At 41.9% G+C, this 22,121-nt stretch overlaps 1 protein-coding gene across 1 annotated transcript in view; it reads left to right on the forward strand.

The window, feature by feature from the left end:
- Window positions 1-20,402, forward strand: part of si:ch73-374l24.1 (protein kinase C alpha type) — an 83,842-nt gene extending 63,440 nt beyond the window's left edge. Inside the window, 13 exon segments of the mRNA XM_034592534.1 lie at window positions 5,765-5,921; window positions 6,203-6,337; window positions 7,661-7,754; window positions 9,222-9,251; window positions 12,603-12,743; window positions 12,851-13,024; window positions 13,623-13,714; window positions 14,454-14,516; window positions 15,210-15,348; window positions 15,709-15,789; window positions 16,143-16,250; window positions 16,375-16,515; window positions 18,056-20,402. Coding sequence (XP_034448425.1) covers window positions 5,765-5,921; window positions 6,203-6,337; window positions 7,661-7,754; window positions 9,222-9,251; window positions 12,603-12,743; window positions 12,851-13,024; window positions 13,623-13,714; window positions 14,454-14,516; window positions 15,210-15,348; window positions 15,709-15,789; window positions 16,143-16,250; window positions 16,375-16,515; window positions 18,056-18,220 — 1,520 coding nt within the window. The 3' untranslated portion in view covers window positions 18,221-20,402.
- Window positions 20,403-22,121: the final 1,719 nt, after the last annotated feature.

Consider the following 22,121-nt stretch of genomic DNA (forward strand, 5'->3'; position numbering starts at 1 on the left):
AGTATGCTCCGCAGCACCTGCTACTAACATATGTGATGCCTGCTATTTCAATAACTCTTGACTACTGTGTCTATTTTCTCTTCATCATCCGGCTGCTTATCAGAGCTGCACATGGTCATTTATTATCCTTTAGGCTGTTGATCATGATTTCATCATAATGTCCCTGATGTCACGATGACATCTTTAAATAGTTTTTCTTGACATTTAAAGTGGTATGAAAAGGACTGCATTTGAGAGTCTGGATTTAAAAACTAAGTTTTATTAATTTATTGTCTTATTAAGTTTTGTCAATTGTGATCCGTTGAGCCAATCTTTATATAAACTGTAAATGGCTGTATTAATCTAATCCACACTTTGGCTTTACTTGTGGGGAGCAGTCATGTTGTCTATATTCATACACTCTATGTGACAGACAGTGTATTTATTTTGTAGTTATAAGTCAATCATGTTTGCATACAGTAGCATATGTACACATTCAAAAGGCACAAAACAGTGCTAACATTCATTTAGACTCTGGCCACCTCATTCTAGCTCTGTTTTGGTCTTGATCTGGCTTTTTAGTTGCTAAATGCTCCTCAGTGTTCACTAAACTATTTTCTAGCAATTGGTTTATCAGAGATTTAACTCCTGAAATCACAGATGAGATTGGTGATGTCGCAGGCCAGAAATCCAAAACACCCAGCTGAAAGATGCTAAAACACTGTAGAGCTGAGGGGAAACTGTAGAGTCATCTGCGGGTTCATGACTTTTCACATTACACACAGTAATTTGATTCATTAGTAAGTACAAGGTCTCTATCGTAGGTGCTGCTCATTAAATTCCCAAAGCTCAAGATAGAAAGAAATGGTAAAAGAATTAAAATGATGGAGCCAGACAGAGAAGAGAAGACAAAGATCAATACTGAGAACAATACAGCATGAAGAGACGGCAGCTGTGGAGTTTGTTCTGCTGTATTTTATTTTATTTATTTATTTTTTCTTCCTCTATAATGGCAGCGGACTGAACAGTGAAGCCTCAGCTTGTCCTCCCGCTCCCCTCTGGCTCCCACAGACAAGTGGCGGGCCTGTGTGGTTCACCGCACCGATGTGAACTTGATTAAATCTTTCCAACCAAGAAAACAGACACATCTCCCAGGCTCTCACTACCCCGCCACCCCCCCCCCCCCCCCCCCCCCCCTCGCCTCCTCTCTCCTCCTCTCCTCTCTCCTCCCTCCGCTTTTTCCCCCTCTAACTCTATTCTCCATCCCTTCTTCCAATATTGACATTTCCTGTATCTTCCCGTACCTGCTCCTCCGAGACCTCGGCGTGTCTTCCCCTCCATTTTCTCCGTATACTTGCTGAGCTCTGTCCATTCACTCATTTCTTTATTTTCTTCCTCAATAAGAAATCAACATCTGTTCTTTTTCCTTTCATCATCTCTTCTTCAACCAGCTGAAATCATTGCCCAGTTGAGGGACTTGTCTTTTTCTGTCTCTGTCTCTTCTTCTACACCCTCTGTCTCTTTTGTTCCTCCTCTTGTTTGGATTGTTAATCTTGCTCTTTATTTTTCTCCCTCTTACCCTGATTACCTCCTTCATCCTTTTCTTACTCCTCCCCCTGATCACTGCCTCTTCTTGCTAAAGTGACTTAAATAACCTACGGACACAAGCAGACGTCTATTTCGGGGTTTTAAGAAAAGGAAAACATGCAAACATCCCTCCATGACCTGTCTGCACACACACACACACACACACACACACACACACACACACACACACACACACACACACACACACACACACACACACACACAGGGCAAATGAGGATCAGGCCAATGTGAGCACGCAGCAGTGTGATTTCCTACTGCTGACATGCCCGCCTCAGGTTTAAAGCATAGTTAAACAAGAATTTGTTTCATCCTCTGACAGCTCAGCACCATCAGGGCTGCGGTACAAACAAAAGCCTCATGTCTGATATTAGGCTTTTTCTTCCTCTTGACTTTTCACACACATGAGAAACATATATGTGTCGATATCTGAAAGAAAGAAAACACTAATACTCAATAAGTCTGGTCATACATTGGTTAATGTTATTATATAATGTGTTGTCTTTGAAATACACTTGATTGCTAGATACATAGATTGTATATAAAGAGTCTCTTCTTTCTCCCACCATCCAGAAATGAGTTCAAAATATACCAGATACAGATGCTGTCATGAACTCGCTCGACCAATCATGAGTCAGTCTGAGCTGTTTTTTAATTAAACACTTGGACATACAGCAATGGATAAGAAATACCTAAAATCATATAAACCATCTTTGAGAAAAAAAAACAACATGTACTTTGACTTTTTAGTTTGGTCCATATTCCATCCACTAACACAGACGAGGTGGGGTTTATGACCTACAACGCAGCCAGATTGAGACACATTGGCTTTACTTTTGAGGAGCTGTCATGTCGTCCATCTTTCTACACAGTCTACAGCCACATACTGTGCATGATATCATGCTAAAAGACAGATGCTAAAGCTAACAGCTCCGAGGCTAAAAGGTAGCATCCTAACCAGGAGATAATCACATGCAGAAGAAGAACTTCAAAGGGCAAAATTATCATACAAATGCAATTTTCGTACATCTGACAAGGCTGCGGTGCATATTCGTGGGAGGGTGTTTAGTTTTTCGCCCAGTTTCATTATCAGTACATCTCAGCTGAAGAAATTGTGTGAATTTTTTCTGTATATTGGTTTCTGCTTTTGGCTTTGATGTATTAAGACTCTCAATAATTCACTTATTCTTCTTCTCACATTAAAAAAATCTTAGTTGTTCCGTGAATTGTATTCTGTGAGAGTGGGTGGATTTTTACCACAAACTCAAAGCAACAGTCACGCTTCACTGAAAAGTGTCTTGCTGAAGCCCAGTCTGTTAAATCTCCAGATTACACTTCCTTTAAGCGACAAAAAACAATAAATACAAATTTTCGGTTCATCCCGGTTCTCCTGCTCCCTCCACTGTGACGCGTGCATGCAGATGCCTGACGCTGCACAGCAGGGATCCATCCAGCCCCCGTTTGGCTGCATGGCTCCCCCCCCCCCCCCCCCCCGCAGATTATCAGACATCCACTCTGTGCACATGGCATTGTTATGCAACTGCACATTTGAATTTCAAAAACCTTTTCGGGAGATTGCACTGAACTGTCCCAACACAGTCCTGCACTCACCTGCCCCAGGATCCAAATGATGTCATCTAATTGCTGTGGAAACATTTTTTTTGTTAAGCGATGAAGGTGGCGTAGATATTTTTTATATGTTTGAGGAAATATTAATGTTTGCAATCCTTTGCAGACTGAAGTTTAAATTCAGACTATCTTTTGTAGAGAAGCTATTTAAAGCTGATGTTGTGTTTGGGTATAACGTTAGTAGCATTAAGTGCAGAGAATAACACGTATCACTTCAGGTAAATTATCTGAGATACAAGACGATAAATAACCGTTTTTGGAGAAGAAAGAACTTGAACCTTGTCACTCATTATCTCTTAACCACAGAGGATCCAGACTAACGGTGTCGGCTAAGTGCCGCTGTTGTGTTTTGTTGAGAAGCAGAACATTTCACTTCTGTGCGTGGGATGGTTTCAGACAGAAGCAGAGTGGATGTACTGTGGTGGTTTAGCTTCTTCTGTGACATGTGTGCATAACGTAAACACCGGCGAAGTCTCTAATCAAGTTAACGGAAAACGTAATGTGTGTCCGCATTTTCTCTACATCATGTCAGTTTTACACTAAACGTGTGATAAGAGCAAAACACACACACACACACACACACACACACACACACACACACACAGGAAGTGCACACACTAATTGTATTGGTAACAACCTCATAAGGAGGAAGGAGAGGGGAGGAAGAGAAGGCAAGCAGCTCCTGTTGTATCTAAGCAACAACAGAGAGCGGAGATGGTCCTTGATCACTGCTGATGGTGATGTTTTAGTGTGTGTGTGTGTGTGTGTGTGTGTGTGTGTGTGTGTGTGTGTGTGTGTGTGTGTGTGTGTGTGTGTGTGTGTGTGTGTGTGTGTGTGTGTGTGTGTGTGTGTGTGTGTGTGTGTGTTGGATCAGAAGTGAACTATGAGGTTTAAGCAGATCATTCATGAACAAGGTAAAAGCTTCTAACTCTGGATTTTTCCATAAAATATTCAAATCTGAAGGAGAGACTCCACTGCCCTCTACAGCACGGAACTTGACAAGCTTGAAAAAAACGTGATGTCATGAAAATATGAAAATATTTCTGGAAGATTCAGCGACTTCCCATCATCATTTGTGTTTTTAAACAACACGTTATAACTGTAATTAACTGTCTGTTCTTTTCCTTCCAACTAATCTTGACAAATGTTTTACTTTTATTAAAGTTTATTAAACATAGTTGAATTAATGTTAGAGCATAATAACAGTATTTATTATTCATGTTTTCACAATTCACTTTTCTTCTTCCTGTTGCTGTTCAAGGAACTCAAACCTTAGTGTCCCAATATTTTGAGAATAAACATTTTAAATATAAAAATAATCACAACATAAATCGCAGAACACGTCCATGTTTAAAAGAGGAAGTAGATTTTGTCCTTATTTTGACTTCATTCACTTTTAACTCTGTTCCCTCCCTTCTTTAGTCCTTATGCTGTGTTTTTTGCCTCATTCTTAACTCTCAATCCCTTTCAAACACGTTGCCTTACAAACCGTGTTGTCACATCCAGTGATGAGCAGAACTAAATGTCAATATAAATACGATTACATCTCACAAAGACGCAGCTAAACGAGCTGCGGTGACTCCACATGACATTTGTCTGGTGTTTCTGTTTGCTTTGTGTGCTTTGCCGCTGTTTTAATGAAGACTCAGCCAATGTGAGTTTACACTGAGTTTTGACTCTCATTCAGTTTCCTCCTGGTTCCAGGGAATATGCAGAGATGGAGGCTGGAGCTGAAGAGCACAGTTTTAGAGGATTGGTGGGATCCTGATTCTGCTTGCCATCTGTTATAGTTATGTTTTTTTCTTTCTTTCTTTCTTTCTATTTTCTACCTTGTATTTTGCTTTCTTCCTATCACCTTCTTTCCTTCCTTCCTTCTTTCTTGTCCTGGAGCTTCCACTTGTGCATGTGTTCACATGATATTGCTAAGTGGGGCAGTGATGGAGTCAGCCCCACGGCCACTTACAGTAGATGTTGTCGCCATGGTGAAGGTGACATGCTCACGCCATCCCGTCCCCCTGCTCCTGTTGCTATGTTACAGGCTTTTTTCTTCCTATTTGTCAGTTATGACACAAGGAAACGTCACGCCTCCCTTACTCACCTATTTCTTAACAAAGAGAGAGAGAGGGAGAGCGAACACTGCAAGAAATCCATTCACTCCATTCACTAATCATCACCTGTCTCATTGACTTGAACATCTTATTTTATACATACTTTTAAGCTTTTTAGTTTGAATTTTTATGTGTGCATGTGCCCTAACACCCACACTGTAAATTTCAAGTGAATAAATGTTTGAGCCATTCGTTGAATGATGAGCTGACCCATTTATCTATGGACACTAAAAAGTTGTGTTAGATCGGTAATTTAAGTACAAACGTAAAACACAGAGAGGTCATCTTCATGGGACTCAAGCCCTTGAGTCTGTTTGGAGTCATGGCATCTGAATGTGGCACGCACACACACACACACACACACACACACACACACACACACACACACACACACACACACACACACACGTTAATGCTGTCTGTGTCGTCTTCCCTTCTCCTAGTGGGTGAAGCCAGGAACCTGATTCCGATGGATCCAAACGGTTTATCAGACCCGTATGTTAAACTCAAGCTCATCCCAGACCCAAAGAATGAAACCAAACAGAAGACCAGGACCATCCGTTCATCTCTCAACCCCTGCTGGAACGAGTCCTTCAGCTTGTGAGTCAATGGTTGTGTGTGTGTGTGTGTGTGTGTGTGTGTGTGTGTGTGTGTGTGTGTGTGTGTGTGTGTGTGTGTGTGTGTGTGGTGTGTGTGTGTGTGTGTTGTGTGTGTGTGTGTGTGGTGTGTGTGTGTGTGTGTGTGTGTGTGTGTGTACTGTTATTCCTAAACTATGTATAGCTTTAAATTTGCAAGAGTAAAACCGTGAGTTGAAAAATAAGCATTTGATTCTTGCAGTCTCCATCATCACATGTTCTTTTTCTTTTACTCTTACTGCTCAGCAAGCTGAAAGCGTCAGATAAGGACCGCCGTCTGTCCATTGAGGCGTGGGACTGGGACCGGACCACCAGGAATGACTTCATGGGCTCCATGTCGTTTGGAGTGTCCGAGCTCATCAAAGCTCCCACATGTGGATGGTCAGTTTGTTTCACTCACTTTCAAAAGAAAATGAGTAAACCTCAAGTTTCAGGTTCTGAAGATGGAGAGACCCAGTTGTCACATCCACCCTGCTAAGAAATTATGTCTTTACATGATGCATTTGTACAGCTTAGTTCAGAATGTCATGCCTCCACCCCGGCAACAGCCAGCGTCTGGAGGCTTTTATGTTTTACCGGTTGTTTGTCCCATTTCTTCAAAGTTTGTACAAATGTCCACTTAGACTCAAAGATGAACTGATAAGATCATTTGTGGTTGAAGGTCAAAGGTCAAGTTCACTGTGACTTCATATGAAAAAAAAGTAAGCAGACACAAACTGCACTGGTTGGCGGAGGCATCCAACTGCAGGGAGGTAATTCTACTTTTTCCAGGAGACTTCCAGATCTCAGCCCTGCTCTTACTGGCTATATAACCTTCATTTGATCAGATCAGGTCCTGTTGAGATTGAGATCTCTTCTTTTAAATGAGACCAGAGTACAATTAATAAACAATACAGAACAATGAAGAGCAGTAATATTCAGTAAATAACACAAAAACAAAACAAGAAGAACAATACAAAGCAGATTCTTTTAAATCTTCCAAACTTTTACAGTGAGGAAGGGATTACAGTAAAGGCAATGATGTTCTCTTTAAGAGAGCGGTTGCTTTACTTTGAAACCTGTCTCTCTTACACCAGTTAACTTGACGCTACACTGACCCCCTCGAATGCATTGTGACTTCACTTGAGACCAGCAGCGCATCATATAACAGTCGTTCACTCTGGAAAACAGCACCTGCTGGCGCCATTTCCTTGTCTCTCTGACTCTGACTCCCCCGTTTTGTCCCGTCCTGACAAACACACACTCACAGAGACATTGCAGCCGCTCTTCCACGGATCCGTGTTAGCATACCTGCCGCAACTTAACCTATACCCAGCTTGATCGACTGTTGCTTTGAGGACAGTTACAAGCTCCAGGAAATACCTGCCCGTAAGAACGCCTGGCACACGCGGCCCTGAACCCACCACAGTGTGCCTCTGTGTGCTGGTCAGCATAGACAAGTGGCGCCTGAGGATGTGTACATTAGAGGGGAAGTAGAGTCAGGTTGGTGCGGCTGACACAGAGCAGACCTGCAAACACTCAAGTAAGCAGCTATTTATGATCCACGTGGTGCAGAAATACAAAGATTTATAGCTGTGAGGGGAGACATAGGAAGAAATGCATGGATCATGGATTAAAAGTAAATTGGAAATGTATAGTTTTACAGCCCCGGGGATAAATTAAAGAGCAAACGTTCACCTTTCTCCCTCTTTTTGTTTGTCTCAGGTACAAGTTGCTGAACCAGGAGGAGGGAGAGTACTACAACGTTCCCATCCCCGAGGTGGACGACGTCGACCTGGAGCTAAGACAGAAGTTTGAGGTGAGGACTTGTCCGATTATGAATTTGTTATATTTAATAGAAGCACAAGTAGATTTTCTTTTTCCACACTCACTTTTATGTGTTCCTCTCTCTCCCCTGTCACCATGGTAACCCTGTCCCATTCCCACTGGTGATTTTCATCCTGTTTGCCAAGAGACGGAGATCACTGTCTCCTGGCTTTAAAGTGAATGCTCTTGATTTTTATGAAAAGTTTCACAAAAGGCACAAGGTTACAGTTTAATGAAGATGGGCACAAAGACAACAATGGAATCAAGTCTACAGTCGCACATAATAACTGTCAACACTCTCAAATAGATGTTATGCAACAATCCTACGTTAGATTATCCAAAAACAACCAGACCCATGTGATATATTTTGTTGTTACATTATCCAAAAATGTTTTTAGCAATGTTTAAACCCAGAGAAATCCCCAATAATTTGTTTTCATTTTGGTCGCCTTTTAATTGCATCATTATTTTATTATTATTATATAGTGTTTATCTCTTCGTAGACTTGTGCCTGTGTTTTGCAGGTTAAATCCAATTTACTAAAATCATATATTCTCTCTGTTCTACCTTCCTGGCAGAAAATCATATTATTGCCGAAACAAGCCTAGAGATAATCAGAGGGAATGTAGTTTTAATTATATGATGATTTGAACAGTCTCTAATGAACTTACAATACTATAAAATAAAAGCAAACATGATCTTCATTGTGTAAGTCGTTTATTTGTATGAAATGAATGAAAACATTTACATAATTTTTTTTTTAAATTAAATAAACATGCAAAAATACTGATATGGTCCTTTATGAACTCAAAGGAAAACTTTATTGCAGCTAAGGCTCCCTCTAGTGGCTGCTCTGTTGACTGCAGGCTTCTGTTGACTCACGTTAACTCAATACATCATCCACACTTAAAGTAAAAGTCAAACACCTCTTTACTCCCATAATATTAACACACAGTTAGAAGTAAACCACATAAACAAGTCGCAAAAATATATGGGATTTATGTAGAGAAAGAAGAGTTCAGTTTTATCCGCGTCCTGCTCCTGGTGTTCATGCAGGTGTTTTATAAAACTTGGTGTAAATGTCATCTACTTACAGCAGCTCTCAAGGCGTCCAGTCTGGTTGTTTTAAATTTTCTGCTTCTCGTTGTACTGTACAACAATGACCTTGACTCTCCTCCGAGGCTGCCGTCTTCACACAACAGTGCGGTTGCCGTGGAAACTAGTGTGAGATACAGCCAGATGTGACAGAAAAAGATTTAATCTGTTTTCTAGCTGTGGCTTTGATTCACTTTGCTGTTTGCGGACTTTGCGATTGAAGCGTATCAAAATAACGACTGATCATTTCTACACGAGCATGGTTTATTGTTTTCCATGTTTTGTTCACAGCAAGACACACACACACGCACACATCAACTTGCCTTTTCACAGGACTAATGAGTGAGTTTCTTCTTCTTTCTAGGCCTGCCAGTTAAATATCCACTATCTCAAGGTAGCTGCCTGCTTTGTCTCTTTTTCTTTCACCCCCAGCCTGCATCACGCTCACTTGACGTTCTGTACTGGGATTGTTTGTGGATCTCCGCTGGGCTTCCACAAATTAATCTGATTTACTAACAAAGGCTCATCTCAACAGCTTAAAGCTGAAACAGCTTAATTTGCTCATTCGTATTTACACATCAAATTAGAGTTATGTGCTTTTTGTTAATTCTAATTCCTCTTACACACTTATACAACTTTGTCCTGCTTTTGCATCCTAATCCCACACCTACAGATATCGCCACACCTTTATCCCCTGCTGCAATGGGCAGATCAACCAAATCTGTCATTTGCAGCCAAGGTTTTAATATTGATATGAATATAACATTTAAAGAGTGTTGCACGTTAGCTTTAAGTTACTTCCTATCTTACACACCCTCACCAAACAGCATTATTGTTAGTAAATTCTGGGTCCAATCAGGCCTCTGGTGCTGTCATGTTCTGTCATTGGCCAAGAGAACATCCCACCTGCTCCTCATTGGCTGACAGTGTGGTCCACAGCTCGTCCTCTACTAGTCCTGTGTGGACTATAGAAGGCTGTTAGGACATGAAGCATGGACTCACCTGTTCACTGTAAGTGTATGAATGAATGCACAGGGGGTCTTGGTGTGCATGCTGAATTTCTCCACACGATGGCAGTGTTCCATTTACTGTATAAGATATAAGACTGACGTGTGGCTGCACTGTGTGTGTTTCTATTAACAACTGTGTGTGACCACTCTGATGTGAATACTTTTGCTTGTGTTGCAGCAGGTAGAAGTGTTTTTGTGAACCGATTGTATGATGTGAAGTTTTCTCATTTGTACGTAGGTAATTTGTACAACAGTAAGAAAGTGTCATTTGAAAATGACCACTACATGTCTCTGTAGTGTGTGGATGCTGTAAACAAAGTCATCACAGGATGAAAACATTGTTCAGATGTTTACTGCTGACAGAACTTTAACACATGACCAAGGCAACAATCACAAACTTTTTTGTGTAGAACTGACATTCACAAAAATGTTTACTTAAACTGTTGTCAACACACACACACACACAAACACACACACACACACACACACACACACACACACACACACACACACACACACACACACACACACACACACACACTTGGTTAGACATAAACTAGAAGAACATCCCTATGGCAGTGCATAGGAAGGGTTTGTGTCACAGGCTCCCAACGTTATTGACTTTTGATTCCTGAAAAATTAATCAATGTGAACATGGGATATGTAAGTATTAAGAAGTAAAACCAAAAAGTAATTTCTCCTCTGGGTTTTTGTCATTTTAAGGATTTTTAGAGGCTTGGAGGGAGTGAAAATATCCAGTATTTTACAAGAAAAAAAGAAAAATTAGAGAAAAGCCAGAGAAAAGTAAGACTTTCTTTTTTTCCTTTACATCTTTTTTGGGTCGTCTCAGATCTATTGTGGGATTGTGACCCATGCGTTAGAAACTGCAAGTTTAGCCACCACACATAATAATGAAACCCACAATAACAACTCAAATATTAAATAGTAATTATTGGTATGAATGGTAGAAGTGGTCACATTTGTACCCCCATTACTATAGAATATTAAAGTCATGGCTTTTAAAAATACGATTGATATGTTCCTCTTCATATTTGTGTGTCGGCTAATTGTCTTTCCTGCTGAAAATTACACCATAAATGAATTTTGCAATGAATTGGTTTTACAAATAACAGCAGCATTTAGAACCAGCACCACGCTGATGTTATTATCGTATTTTCTCAGTAAGTGACCACCTATTTAAAGTTAATGCTGATGTGATGTTAATTGACCCAGAGGTGTACACGTAAAGAGCCACTTAACCCGAGTCAAATAAATATGCGACATTTACAACGTAGAGTGTATTTCCAATCAAGAGCAGTGAACTGGTCGGCCTGGTAACAGCCTCTCGGTGGCCCCGCTGGTCGCCTGCTTTCTCCACTCTATCTGACAGAAACAGACGACCGCTGGAGCCATGAAGGGAGCTGGCAGAGTCCTAATTGCTCTTTTTGTTCAAAGAGACTTGGCAGGCCGGTCATTATAACAACAGGGAACATTGCAACAGTGGCCCCCCCCGCCTGCTGACGGCTCCACCTCACAATTTCCCCCTAAAACGCACCAATAGTCAGATCCTGTGGAATGACTGTGAGGACGCCTGAGTATAACAAAGAAAGTGGCGTGTCAGTGTTAAAAATAGATCACTATGTTCTCTCTCTATAGAAATAGAGCAGAGAAGTAGGATTTGCTGATGTGCAGCTAACCAGTTATCATGACGCCCCGTAGCCAATGACAATGTAATAATTGCTGATAGTTAAACGACCTTATCATTATGTATAAAGATGTAATGACCAGCAGGCAAAAATATCTTAAATGGGAGTGAAAATGTAATAGTAATGTCAGTTTATCATATTTAACCACTGACTGTATATAAAGATGGACGACGCATCGCCACTTCCTCCCTCTATCTAGAAATCAAGCCAAAATATCCCCGATACAAACGCCGCCATCTTGCCGATTTAGAGCCAGAGTCTGCAGTCGTGATTGGGGGGATGGAGCCGCAGTAGCGAGGTCCCGACCATACACATGCTTGACCAATTACAGGCCTGTCTTAGCTGTCAATCATGATGTTTCACCCCATTTTATATCATCAAAATTTAAAACAAACATCAGTGTGATACAAACTACTTAAAATGACAGAAACCATCTTTGAGAAAAATGTATTTGATGTGTACTGTGATTTTTTTTATTTCGGGCCCTTCTCCTCTGAGCTAACATCGAGGAGGTGGGATTTATGACCTATACAGCAGCCAGCCACCAGGTGGCCATTAAGATGTTTTGGCTTCACTTTTGGGAGCAGTCATGTCGTCCTTTTTTACAGAAGTGTTTTAAAAAGGGTGTAATTCAGCATTTGATACATTTCTTAATTCTCCATTTTGACATTGTTATGTAAATATATTACATGTTGCACTTCATCATTAGTTCATGTCCTTGACAGGTTTTTGCATTTTCACACCATTTTGAGAGATTTTTGAAACACGACCCAGTGTCCCATTTCCTCTTAAGTCTAATGGGAAGAGGAAACTTCATACAAAGCTTTACCTACTTTCTAAAACAGACTCATTGATGCGCCTGAGATTTTATTCATGGTTTAGGATTTGCTTTTTTTGTGAATGCTAAACTATCAAACAATGTCAATAAAATCTCATGGTTGACACCCACACCAGTAGACAAATTCAAATTGAAAGTTTTAATATTTTGTGCGTTTGTGTGTGTGTGTGTTCATGCTCTGTCCACCACAGAAAGCCAAACTGGGCCACGGTAAGAAAGTGATCACGCCGTCAGACCACCGGCGCTTCAGTCTGCCTTCAAGTAACATGGACCGGGTCCGACTCAGTGACTTCCACTTCCTGGCCCTGCTGGGGAAGGGCAGCTTTGGCAAGGTGAGAGCCACGGACACGGACATAACGGGACATTGATGATGTGTGATGCCTTTGTCAAAGCTCAGAATCTCCCCAATCCATTGACCTTTGATCCGTTGTGCCTGTAGGTCATGTTGGCAGAGACGAAGTCGACAGAGGAGCTGTACGCCATCAAGATCCTGAAGAAAGACGTGGTGATCCAGGATGATGACGTTGAATGTACGATGATAGAGAAGAGGGTCTTGGCCCAGAGAGACAAACCACCTTTTCTCACGCAGCTCCACTCCTGCTTCCAGACTGTGGTGTGTAAAACCTTCACCCGTTGCCCAAATCATGATTTCCTCCTACTTCCGACACTGCTTCCAAAAAAATACATTTAACTTTATTTAACGGATGCCATTGTGCTCCCTCATCAGCCGCCTATTCAATCCCTGGCATTTCAAACTGATGTAAGCGTCCTTCTGGGTTCATCTGTCTGTCATTACATCTGTATTTTCCTTTCATACTTTCATACATTTATTCACACCCTTTTGCCAGTGCCCCTGCAGAGAAAATTGATACTGAGCTCAGACCAGCCATGAATGCGAAGTATGACGTCAGCTCTGTGCGTGGACAGGGTGACTCAAGGAGTCGTCGAATAAAAAAATACATTTACAGATAAAAGCATTCTGGCTTATAATGCAGGTATATAACCTGACCAAGCTGCTACACTGGAAGAATTGATAATGTTTGGCATTTTTATATTACTGACAGTCAACCGTGTCGTACAGACTGTTCGACAAGATCCCGTCTGAATATTAAACGTGCTTTTCCCCCTGAAGCTCATTTAAACGTAATGCTCACTTCTGTGTGGCATTTATATGTCGAGTTGCTCTTTGTACAATGAGCTTTTCTTTGCAGGATCGACTCTACTTTGTGATGGAGTACATTAATGGAGGAGACCTCATGTATCATATCCAGCGCGTGGGCAAGTTCAAGGAGCCACAGGCAGTGTAAGGACACTACAGTTCATACACAGACATACTGTATGTTTGAAATTAAGATTTCCTGCTGTGAGGCGGCACGCCGATTAGCTCTGTCACCTCACAGGTTGATTGGAGACTGGAAATCGAGTGAATGGTTGAATTTTGGCCCTGGGATATGCTGCCAGGTTAAATGTTTTACAGCTAAGTCGAGTTAGGAGAATAAATAAGACTGTATATAACTTTTGATATTTTGTGTGTATATATTCATGGTGGGCGGCACAGCGGTGCAGTGGTTAGCACTGTCACCTCACTGCAAGAAGATTCTTAGTTCAGCCGGGGTCTTTCTGTGTGGAGTTTGCATGTTCCCCCCCGTGTCTCCGTCAGAGGAAACTGGTACCCAGAGTCTGGGTTCTCCGGCTTCCTCCCACAGTCCAATGACAGACTGGGATTGCACTTAACTGGAGACTATTAATTGACTGTTGGTGTGATTGTGAGAGGGAACGTTTGTCCAGGGTTTTCACAGAGTGGTATTCCCCATCTCTCTTCTCCCTAATATGCTGCTATCACTCTACTATTGTTATCTAATAAAGACAGAAAATGTCCCAAAATTGCAATAAAGGTCCCCGTTCACATGTGAACCAGGAGCTTTGTCCTCCAAATCACAGGTGTTATTCATATTTAATATTTCGGGCTTGTGTTTGTGTATTTTTTTCCGAAGTCATAAATACCTTTCATGAAGATGTTTTTCTGTTCTCCAATTATGCAGGTTTTATGCTGCAGAGATTGCTGTCGGTTTGTTCTTCTTGCACCGAAAGGGAATCATCTACAGGTGGGTGACACGGAGGGAGGCATCACATTCAGACAGACACACCAGGTAGGTAGGTAGGTAGGTAGGTAGGTAGGTAGGTAGGTAGGTAGGTAGGTAGGTAGGTAGGTAGGTAGGTAGGTAGGAAGGAAGGAAGGAAGGAAGGAAGGAAGGAAGGAAGGAGGCTTGGTTGGTTGGTTGGTTGGTTGGTTGGTTGGTAAGTAGGTGGGTTGGTGAGTGTAATCTTGCTGCTCTCACTGTGATTAAACTGCACATACAGCTTGAATCCAGACTAATCACCCTGATGTAAAAAGCAAAAGTAGAAAGGACTGAAAGAAGCACTCCACAGAGACTGAAGTTATCCCATTCCTCTTGGACTCACTTCCATCCTTCATATCCTGCCAGCGTTGTGTCTGGCATCCGGACGATACTGTGTGACAGATATAACTGTCAGAAGAGTGGATGAAACTGAGGAACTGAGACTGAGGCTGAATTATAAGAGCAAAGAACTGCAGAGGAGGCAGGACGAGATTCTGAGGCCAGGAAATTATGGTTTGTTACCTAGTGAATGATGTGTGCAGTGGAGATAGAGGCAGTGGTGTCTGACTCTTCAGTGTTCCTCTTTAGTCTGGACATCAACACACATAAAGTATTAAAGTGGTCACAAATCCAGAAATATACACGTACATGAATGTTCACAACCCGTCTCGGCTGCAGGGATCTGAAGCTCGACAACGTGATGCTGGACTCCGAGGGCCACATCAAGATAGCGGACTTTGGCATGTGTAAGGAGAACATGTATGAAGGCATGTCCACACGCACCTTCTGCGGCACACCGGACTACATCGCACCAGAGGTGAGGTATCTGATTACTTCCAGATTGTGTGTGTATGTGGGTTTTGTATTTCTCTCAAAAGCGAAAACCACAAATTGTGACTTTTGCAAAATGTTTAGAATTTGTATCTCTAATAAAAGCGAGTGCAGGTATGATTGTTGCTCTTTGATTGTTAATGTGTTTGTGTGTCTGTGTGTGGGAGGGAGGTGTGGGACGACAAATTGGATGGTGGGAGAAAGTGCCTTTGTTATTTCTGCGTGTTTAACAATGGTTGATCTGGTGAGAGTTAATATGAGAGAATGTGTTTGTGGTGCTCTGTTTTTTCAAATTCTGAATCTGTGTCTGTTATCATTCCACTTTGATCTTTTTTGTCTTTAACAGATTATAGCATATCAACCCTACGGAAAATCAGTGGACTGGTGGGCTTATGGAGTTCTTCTGTATGAGATGCTGGCAGGACAGGTAACTTGTCCCAGTCTATATCAGTTTGTTATTTTTTGGGGTATTTTTTTTTTTTACATCCTGCTATTTTTTGGAAAAACTAATTTGTGTGAATTAGATTTCATTTTATTAAATTTTTCATTTGTATTGTCATACTGTTCATATTGTTGTTATAGTTGTTGTTTAATCCATGACCTGGAAGACTTGTTGATTTATCCTTTTGTGAAATATAAATATAAAAAATTAAGATAACACCTGTGAGGGTTTGCTGTTTGTTTTTCTATCACACTAAATTGAACATCTTTAAGTTTGTTTTTCAGACAAAACAAGAAATGTTTAGATTTTGAAAGTGTGTTGTGTTTTTCCTTCTTCAGCCTCCGTTTGATGGAGAAGATGAGGACGAGCTCTTCCAGTCCATCATGGAGCACAATGTTTCTTACCCCAAATCCATGTCAAAAGAAGCCGTGTCCATCTGCAAGGGAGTAAGTTATGTTTAAATGACCAAGTAGTATTTTATAACTATACTATAATATTCTTAACTTTCCCTAAAGCACCAAACAGCCCCTGTCATATTATTCTAAACCTGCTCGCTCTGTTTGTCCCCAGCTGATGACCAAACATCCGTCGAAGCGTCTTGGCTGCAGCCTAGAGGGGGAGAGGGACATCAGAGAGCAGGCCTTCTTCAGACGCATCGACTGGGATCGCCTGGCCAACAGAGAGATCCAGCCGCCCTTTAAACCCAAAGTGGTGAGTGTCCCATCCCTCCATCAAGTTTGGTAAAAATGGGTTTAATAGTTTTTGTGTGATCAAAACAAACAAACAAACTAGCCTGAACCCAACAGTGATACTGCTTTTTTCTGTCCTGCTGCACTGAATTTGTGTCACCCTGTATGTCACATCCATGGTTACTGCTTGTTTTCCCTGATTACAGACAGTAACAGACAGTAACAGACAAACAGTGACCGACTCAACTCGAACCCAATGGGCTCTGGTCAGATATCCACATTCTGGTCAACATTTTCATTGAGAACTTTTTATGCATTGCTGTGATTCTATTCTATCTCTGCTCTTTAATTAAAAAATTTTGAGATGTAAGTGGCAGCAAAACATTCCCGTTAATGAAAGTAATAAAAAGATGATAAAATAGATGGTTTTCTCTTTCATTCAGGTTCTCGTGTGCAGGATGAATTGACGCAACAGTATCAGAAAACATTCATAAAATTTTGTGTGTTTTATTTCTCTCCTGTTTAGTCTTTTCTCGCCCTCCGGTGGTCAGATACTTCCTCCGAGAGTCTTTAAGTGTATATACATGAATGGATGCATATTGTAAGAGTGTATACATGAATGGATGCATGTTGTATGACTGTGCCCTCATTCATCCTCGGCCCAGTGTAATGTTCTTTATGCAGCCAGTGTAGCTCGAGGCTGGATCCCAGCTGCAGCCACCAGCCGACACCTAAACCTCCTCCTGTCACCACGAACGCTGCTTTTCTGTTTGCAGACCCCCGCGTCCTCCATCCCCTCGCTGCCCCCAGCGCCTGAAGCACCAGAAGCGCTGCCACAATGGATTAAAAATAGATCTCTAAGAGCAAAGTTCCCTTTTGCTTCCACAAAAGGGCCACAATAAATGCAGGGTTACGCAGCAGATGTATGTCTCCGCTAACGGAGGGGGAAGGAAAACATTTCCTAAAAGCGGATGCATCCATTCAAGGGGCTTTTGTGTGGCGGATCGCAGTTGTGAACCCATTCACCACGTCACTAATTGGTCTGAGGGGATTCGCAAAGAAAAGATCCATCTGAGGCGTATGGCTCAGCTTCAGTAAAAACGACAGAGCAGCTGAAAAAAACCTGACGTGCTGATGCGTCTCCTGAGAGAATGTTTTGCATAATTCCGCTCTAAACTTCAGATTTGGTTTTGTTGTGTATCACTCATTCTGAAGGAATCCGTCTCCTTTGCTTGTTGATACACAGCAATATTCTCATATATATATTTAGCTTCCTGAGACCCATAACAGCCCCGAGTGAAGCCGCACACAGATGCTGATGCCCTCTGCTGTGGAAGGGTCAGCTTCTGATCTAATTACAACTTCTGCCCAGCTACACATCAGGCTCTGTCCCCTCTGGGAACGCTGGGGAGCTTTCTAATAAAAGACTCATGAGGAGAAGTCTTTTTAATCAAGACTCCACAATCCTGTTACCGTCAAACAATCTTCTTTTCGAAGTCTTTCAGAGATCGAGACAATGATCAATCCTCTCCACATCTGACCTGTCTTTTAATCTCTTTCAGTGCGGCAAAGGAGCGGAGAACTTCGACAAGTTCTTCACGCGCACTCAGCCCGTGCTGACCCCGCCCGACCAGCTGGTCATCGCCAACATCGACCAGAGCGAGTTCGCCGGCTTCTCGTACGTCAACCCTCAGTTCCTCCATCCAGCCCTGCACAGCGTGGTATGAGGAAGGCGTGGAAACATGGAAAATCACGGACTGTCAGTAAAATACAGGACCCTTCCAAACTCCAACCGACGTCCCACTGTCAACAGACTCGTATCATTCTCTAAAGTGTTCTGTCTGCTGGTTATGGACAACTGCGTAAAGGAATGACACAGGAGAGAGGAGCTGTGGTGAAATCATGTTATGTCCAATCTGAAGTGAGAGGAAAAAGAACATGGCACTGATATTTTTACATCATTTCCCCAAAACATCTCATATGACGTTCTTTATTCTTCACCGTTATCTGTTCCTCAGCCTTTTTTCTCGTGTATGAATGTGTCCTGGTATCAGTCGCTCTCTCATTAGATATGAAACATGCAAGATCCACGTCATCCCACTTATCTTCCCCCCCCATCTTACTACGCAACAAGCTGCAATGCACGACGAGAACGGAACATGTTTTTTCTGCTCTGTCCCGGCTTTATCTACTTCTGAACTGCTACACGTGTAAATTATATTTATATACTCAACAAAGAGGTTGTGTCAGTACACATGAGTGCCAAAGTGGAAGTGGGAGAATACATTTCTTTTGCAGTTGCTGAAGTCCTTGTAAAGGTTGTTCCCCCTCTGGCCCTTCCCAGCAGTGTCAACATAGCGAGACCCTTACACAGGGAGCGTTGAAATCTTTTTCTGTAGGACGTGGAACTCTTGTAAATCCGATTCTACACAAACGGAAGCACAGTCTGCTCCTGGTTACAATCTGCTGAGGGCTTTCCAGAGCAGTGGATGTTGCCGACGGTGCGTGAAAGCAGGATTTAGGGGTCAGAAAATCAGAGAGACAGTATTTTCAAATATAAAGACGCTATTTCCATATGCACAAAGCAGATCTCTGTTGCATGCTTATTTTCTGACTCTGTATGAGCAGTAGACTCTAGGATGCAGTACATGTCTAGTATCATTGTAAATTTTAGTATTATGATATAAACTGTGTTAATTGTCGTATGTTTTCGAGGAGTCTTATCCTGTTGAGTTTCCGTTCCTGTTTTTATGTTCTGCTTAACTCAACTTTTAAGTCCTGTTGTATGTCAACCTTTCTTCTCCCCTCTTTCTTTGTAAATATGTTTCAAACGAGATGTTTCAAAAAGAGAAGTCACTTGCAGATTTTATACTATGAACTGAATGTGCTTTTATTACCGTAGACGGTTTGGACATTTCTATGTTTAGACGACCCCCCCTCCTCCCAAGAAAAGGTATTCATAACGTTTGGCTGAATCTTTGGTAGCTTTGGTATCAGCAAACCTTGTTACATGTATTTCCACGACTTCTCCGTTATTTTCTACTACTCAGTGTCATATAGAGAATATGCAGCACCTCCCGAGCGTGGAACATTTGAACGCCCTCTTGCCTTGGACGACTCAGGGCTGACTCCCTCTGTAACGAGCTGAATTCACGCAGATAGTATGAGGATTTCAGAAACATGTCTTTTTCGTTGTGAATCGTGTGTGCATGCCAGCGGCGAGACCTGATCTTAGCATGAGAAAGACCCCTGCATGATACAGCGATCCCTGGTGTGTGAGCATGGAGCCCCCCCACCACCACCACCTTGTTGCACAGAATGAGACAAACCAGTCCAACGAGCACTGTTTGCTTTACTGCTCATCATCTTCTTCTCCACCGTCACAGAGCCCGACCTGTTTGGTTGAATAGCCGATGTGTTGGCTTATTGTTTAATGGTGCCAAACTGACTCTTCTTGTTTCCAGTTAGGTTTGTCCAGCAGGGTTTTTTGTAAAAGGCTTCTACTGCAGCACAGCACAAAGCCATGACGTTTTGTAGTACTGCCAAATTTAGCTGCCACAGCTCTTAACCACAGAATTAGTTACTTAACAGTAAACTGCAGCTGTCACATCTGGACCAAAATTAGATTTACTTTGAAGCTTAAGAGAAAAATGAATGTTTACATGTCTCACATTGAGAATCTGTATTAAAGGAGAGGTTAAACAACAGAAAAACCTTTTGACGCATTACAGAGATAATCAACCAGGGTACAGTACCACTACAGGCGGGAAAACCAGAGCCACAGGGATGTTTGTATGTTTCCTTCCACTGCCCCTGCTTTTGTTTACCTGAGTTTTCTTGTCCCTCTGTTCATTGTGGTATGATGGATACTGTGCATTAATAAAGTATGAAATCTACGAAAGATATGAATCTGCTGTGTTAAGTTTCTTGTGTTCGACACATGTGACACATCATGTTACAAGTGACAACTTTAGGCTTGGACTGGAAACCGAATAAAGAACAATATTGATTTATTAACAAAGAACAGTGTATTTACAAACAACAGTTAAATAAGGGGAATAAATAACACTTTGTCACGACAGTAAAATCACACACACTCTCTCTCTCTCTCTCTCTCTCTCTCTCTCTCTCTCTCTCTCTCTCTCTCTCTCTCTCTCTCTCTCTCTCTCTCTCTCTCTCTCTCTCTCTCTCTCTCTCTCTCTCTCACACACACACTCTCTCCATCTCTCTCATACATACACGCACACTCTCTCTTTCTCACAGACACACACACATACACACATGTTCCCCTCTCTCTCTAACAAACACACCTACACTCTCTCTCACAAACACACACTCTCTCTCCCTCCCTCACCCCCCTCCCTCTCTCTCACACACACACACACCGGTCTCTCTCTTCCTCCCTCACCCCCCTCGCTCTCTCACACACACTCACACACATACACTCTCTCTCTCTAACACCCCCCCTCTCTCTCTCTCCCTCTCCCTCTCTCTCACACATGTTCAGCAGCCTGAATGAGGAGCAGACGCTGTGATTCTCTGACGTGCTGCTGTTCGTCTTGAAGGAATCACAGAATCACAGAATCACAGAATCACCGAGCAGCTTCGCTTCTTGTTTCTCTTCTGATCGTCTCTTCACAGACAAACACTTCTTCTCTCCTCCATCACTGAGCCACAGGATCTTTTTTTACATCCACAACTTTCACTCTGTGCTTAGCGGAGACTCGAACAGGTGAGCAGAAAAAAAACACAGCATGCAATGAGATCACTTTTTAATTCTCGCTTGTTCTTAGCTGGAGTTGAGACTTAGATGTATTTCACTTATTCACTGGTCAGTATCATGTTTCATTGAGGTTTTGATGTTTATCTTCAACCCACAGTCCTGTGTGCACACTATATAATCCATAATCCTGATCAAAAACCACTGTATTTAGATAAAAATACAGTTTGAATTTTGTGAAACCTTCATCTGATTTGTAAAAATTATAATACAGGGACATTAGACAGGTTATTTCATTCTTTAACCACATCAGACCGGGTCCTGATCAAAAACCACTTTACTTAGCTTTGTAAAATCTGGACTAAATGATCAGCTTGAGGCTAATATTTACATTTTCATATCAGGCTTAACATACGATAGCTATTGCAAATTGCTTCAGACATTATACAGTGGTGTTTTTCTTACAGTAGCCCAAACTGGACAAACTAAACACCTTTTGAGTTTTTATAACAACTGAAGACTTCCACAGGTTCTCTTTCATGTTTAGAAGGGGAGGGTGAGGTGAGGGGTATTCAGCTGCAACATGCAACTTCACCACTAGATGTCACTAAATTCTACACACTGAACCTTTAACATATTTCAAAGTAAGAGCTGAGACCTTCCTGGACAAGAGGCAAGCTGATTTTGTGAGTCTCAATATTTTACACCTTGAGCATCTCAGAGGTTTCTCAGTGGGTTCAATTCATGCTGTGGTGCATAAAAGAAGAAAAAAAGGTCAACTCACAAGAACCTAGAGGTGGAAATAATTATTGCAGCTCATCTCTTGCAAAATGAGCTCATCATCAGCTGTACCACCGAGCCTCTCCTCTGTCAATCCGTCCTTTAGGTGATTCTTCCCTCTGTCACAT

The sequence above is a fragment of the Hippoglossus hippoglossus genome, chromosome 8 (genome assembly GCF_009819705.1).
Source record: "Hippoglossus hippoglossus isolate fHipHip1 chromosome 8, fHipHip1.pri, whole genome shotgun sequence".
In the NCBI taxonomy this organism is placed as follows: Eukaryota; Metazoa; Chordata; class Actinopteri; order Pleuronectiformes; family Pleuronectidae; genus Hippoglossus; species Hippoglossus hippoglossus.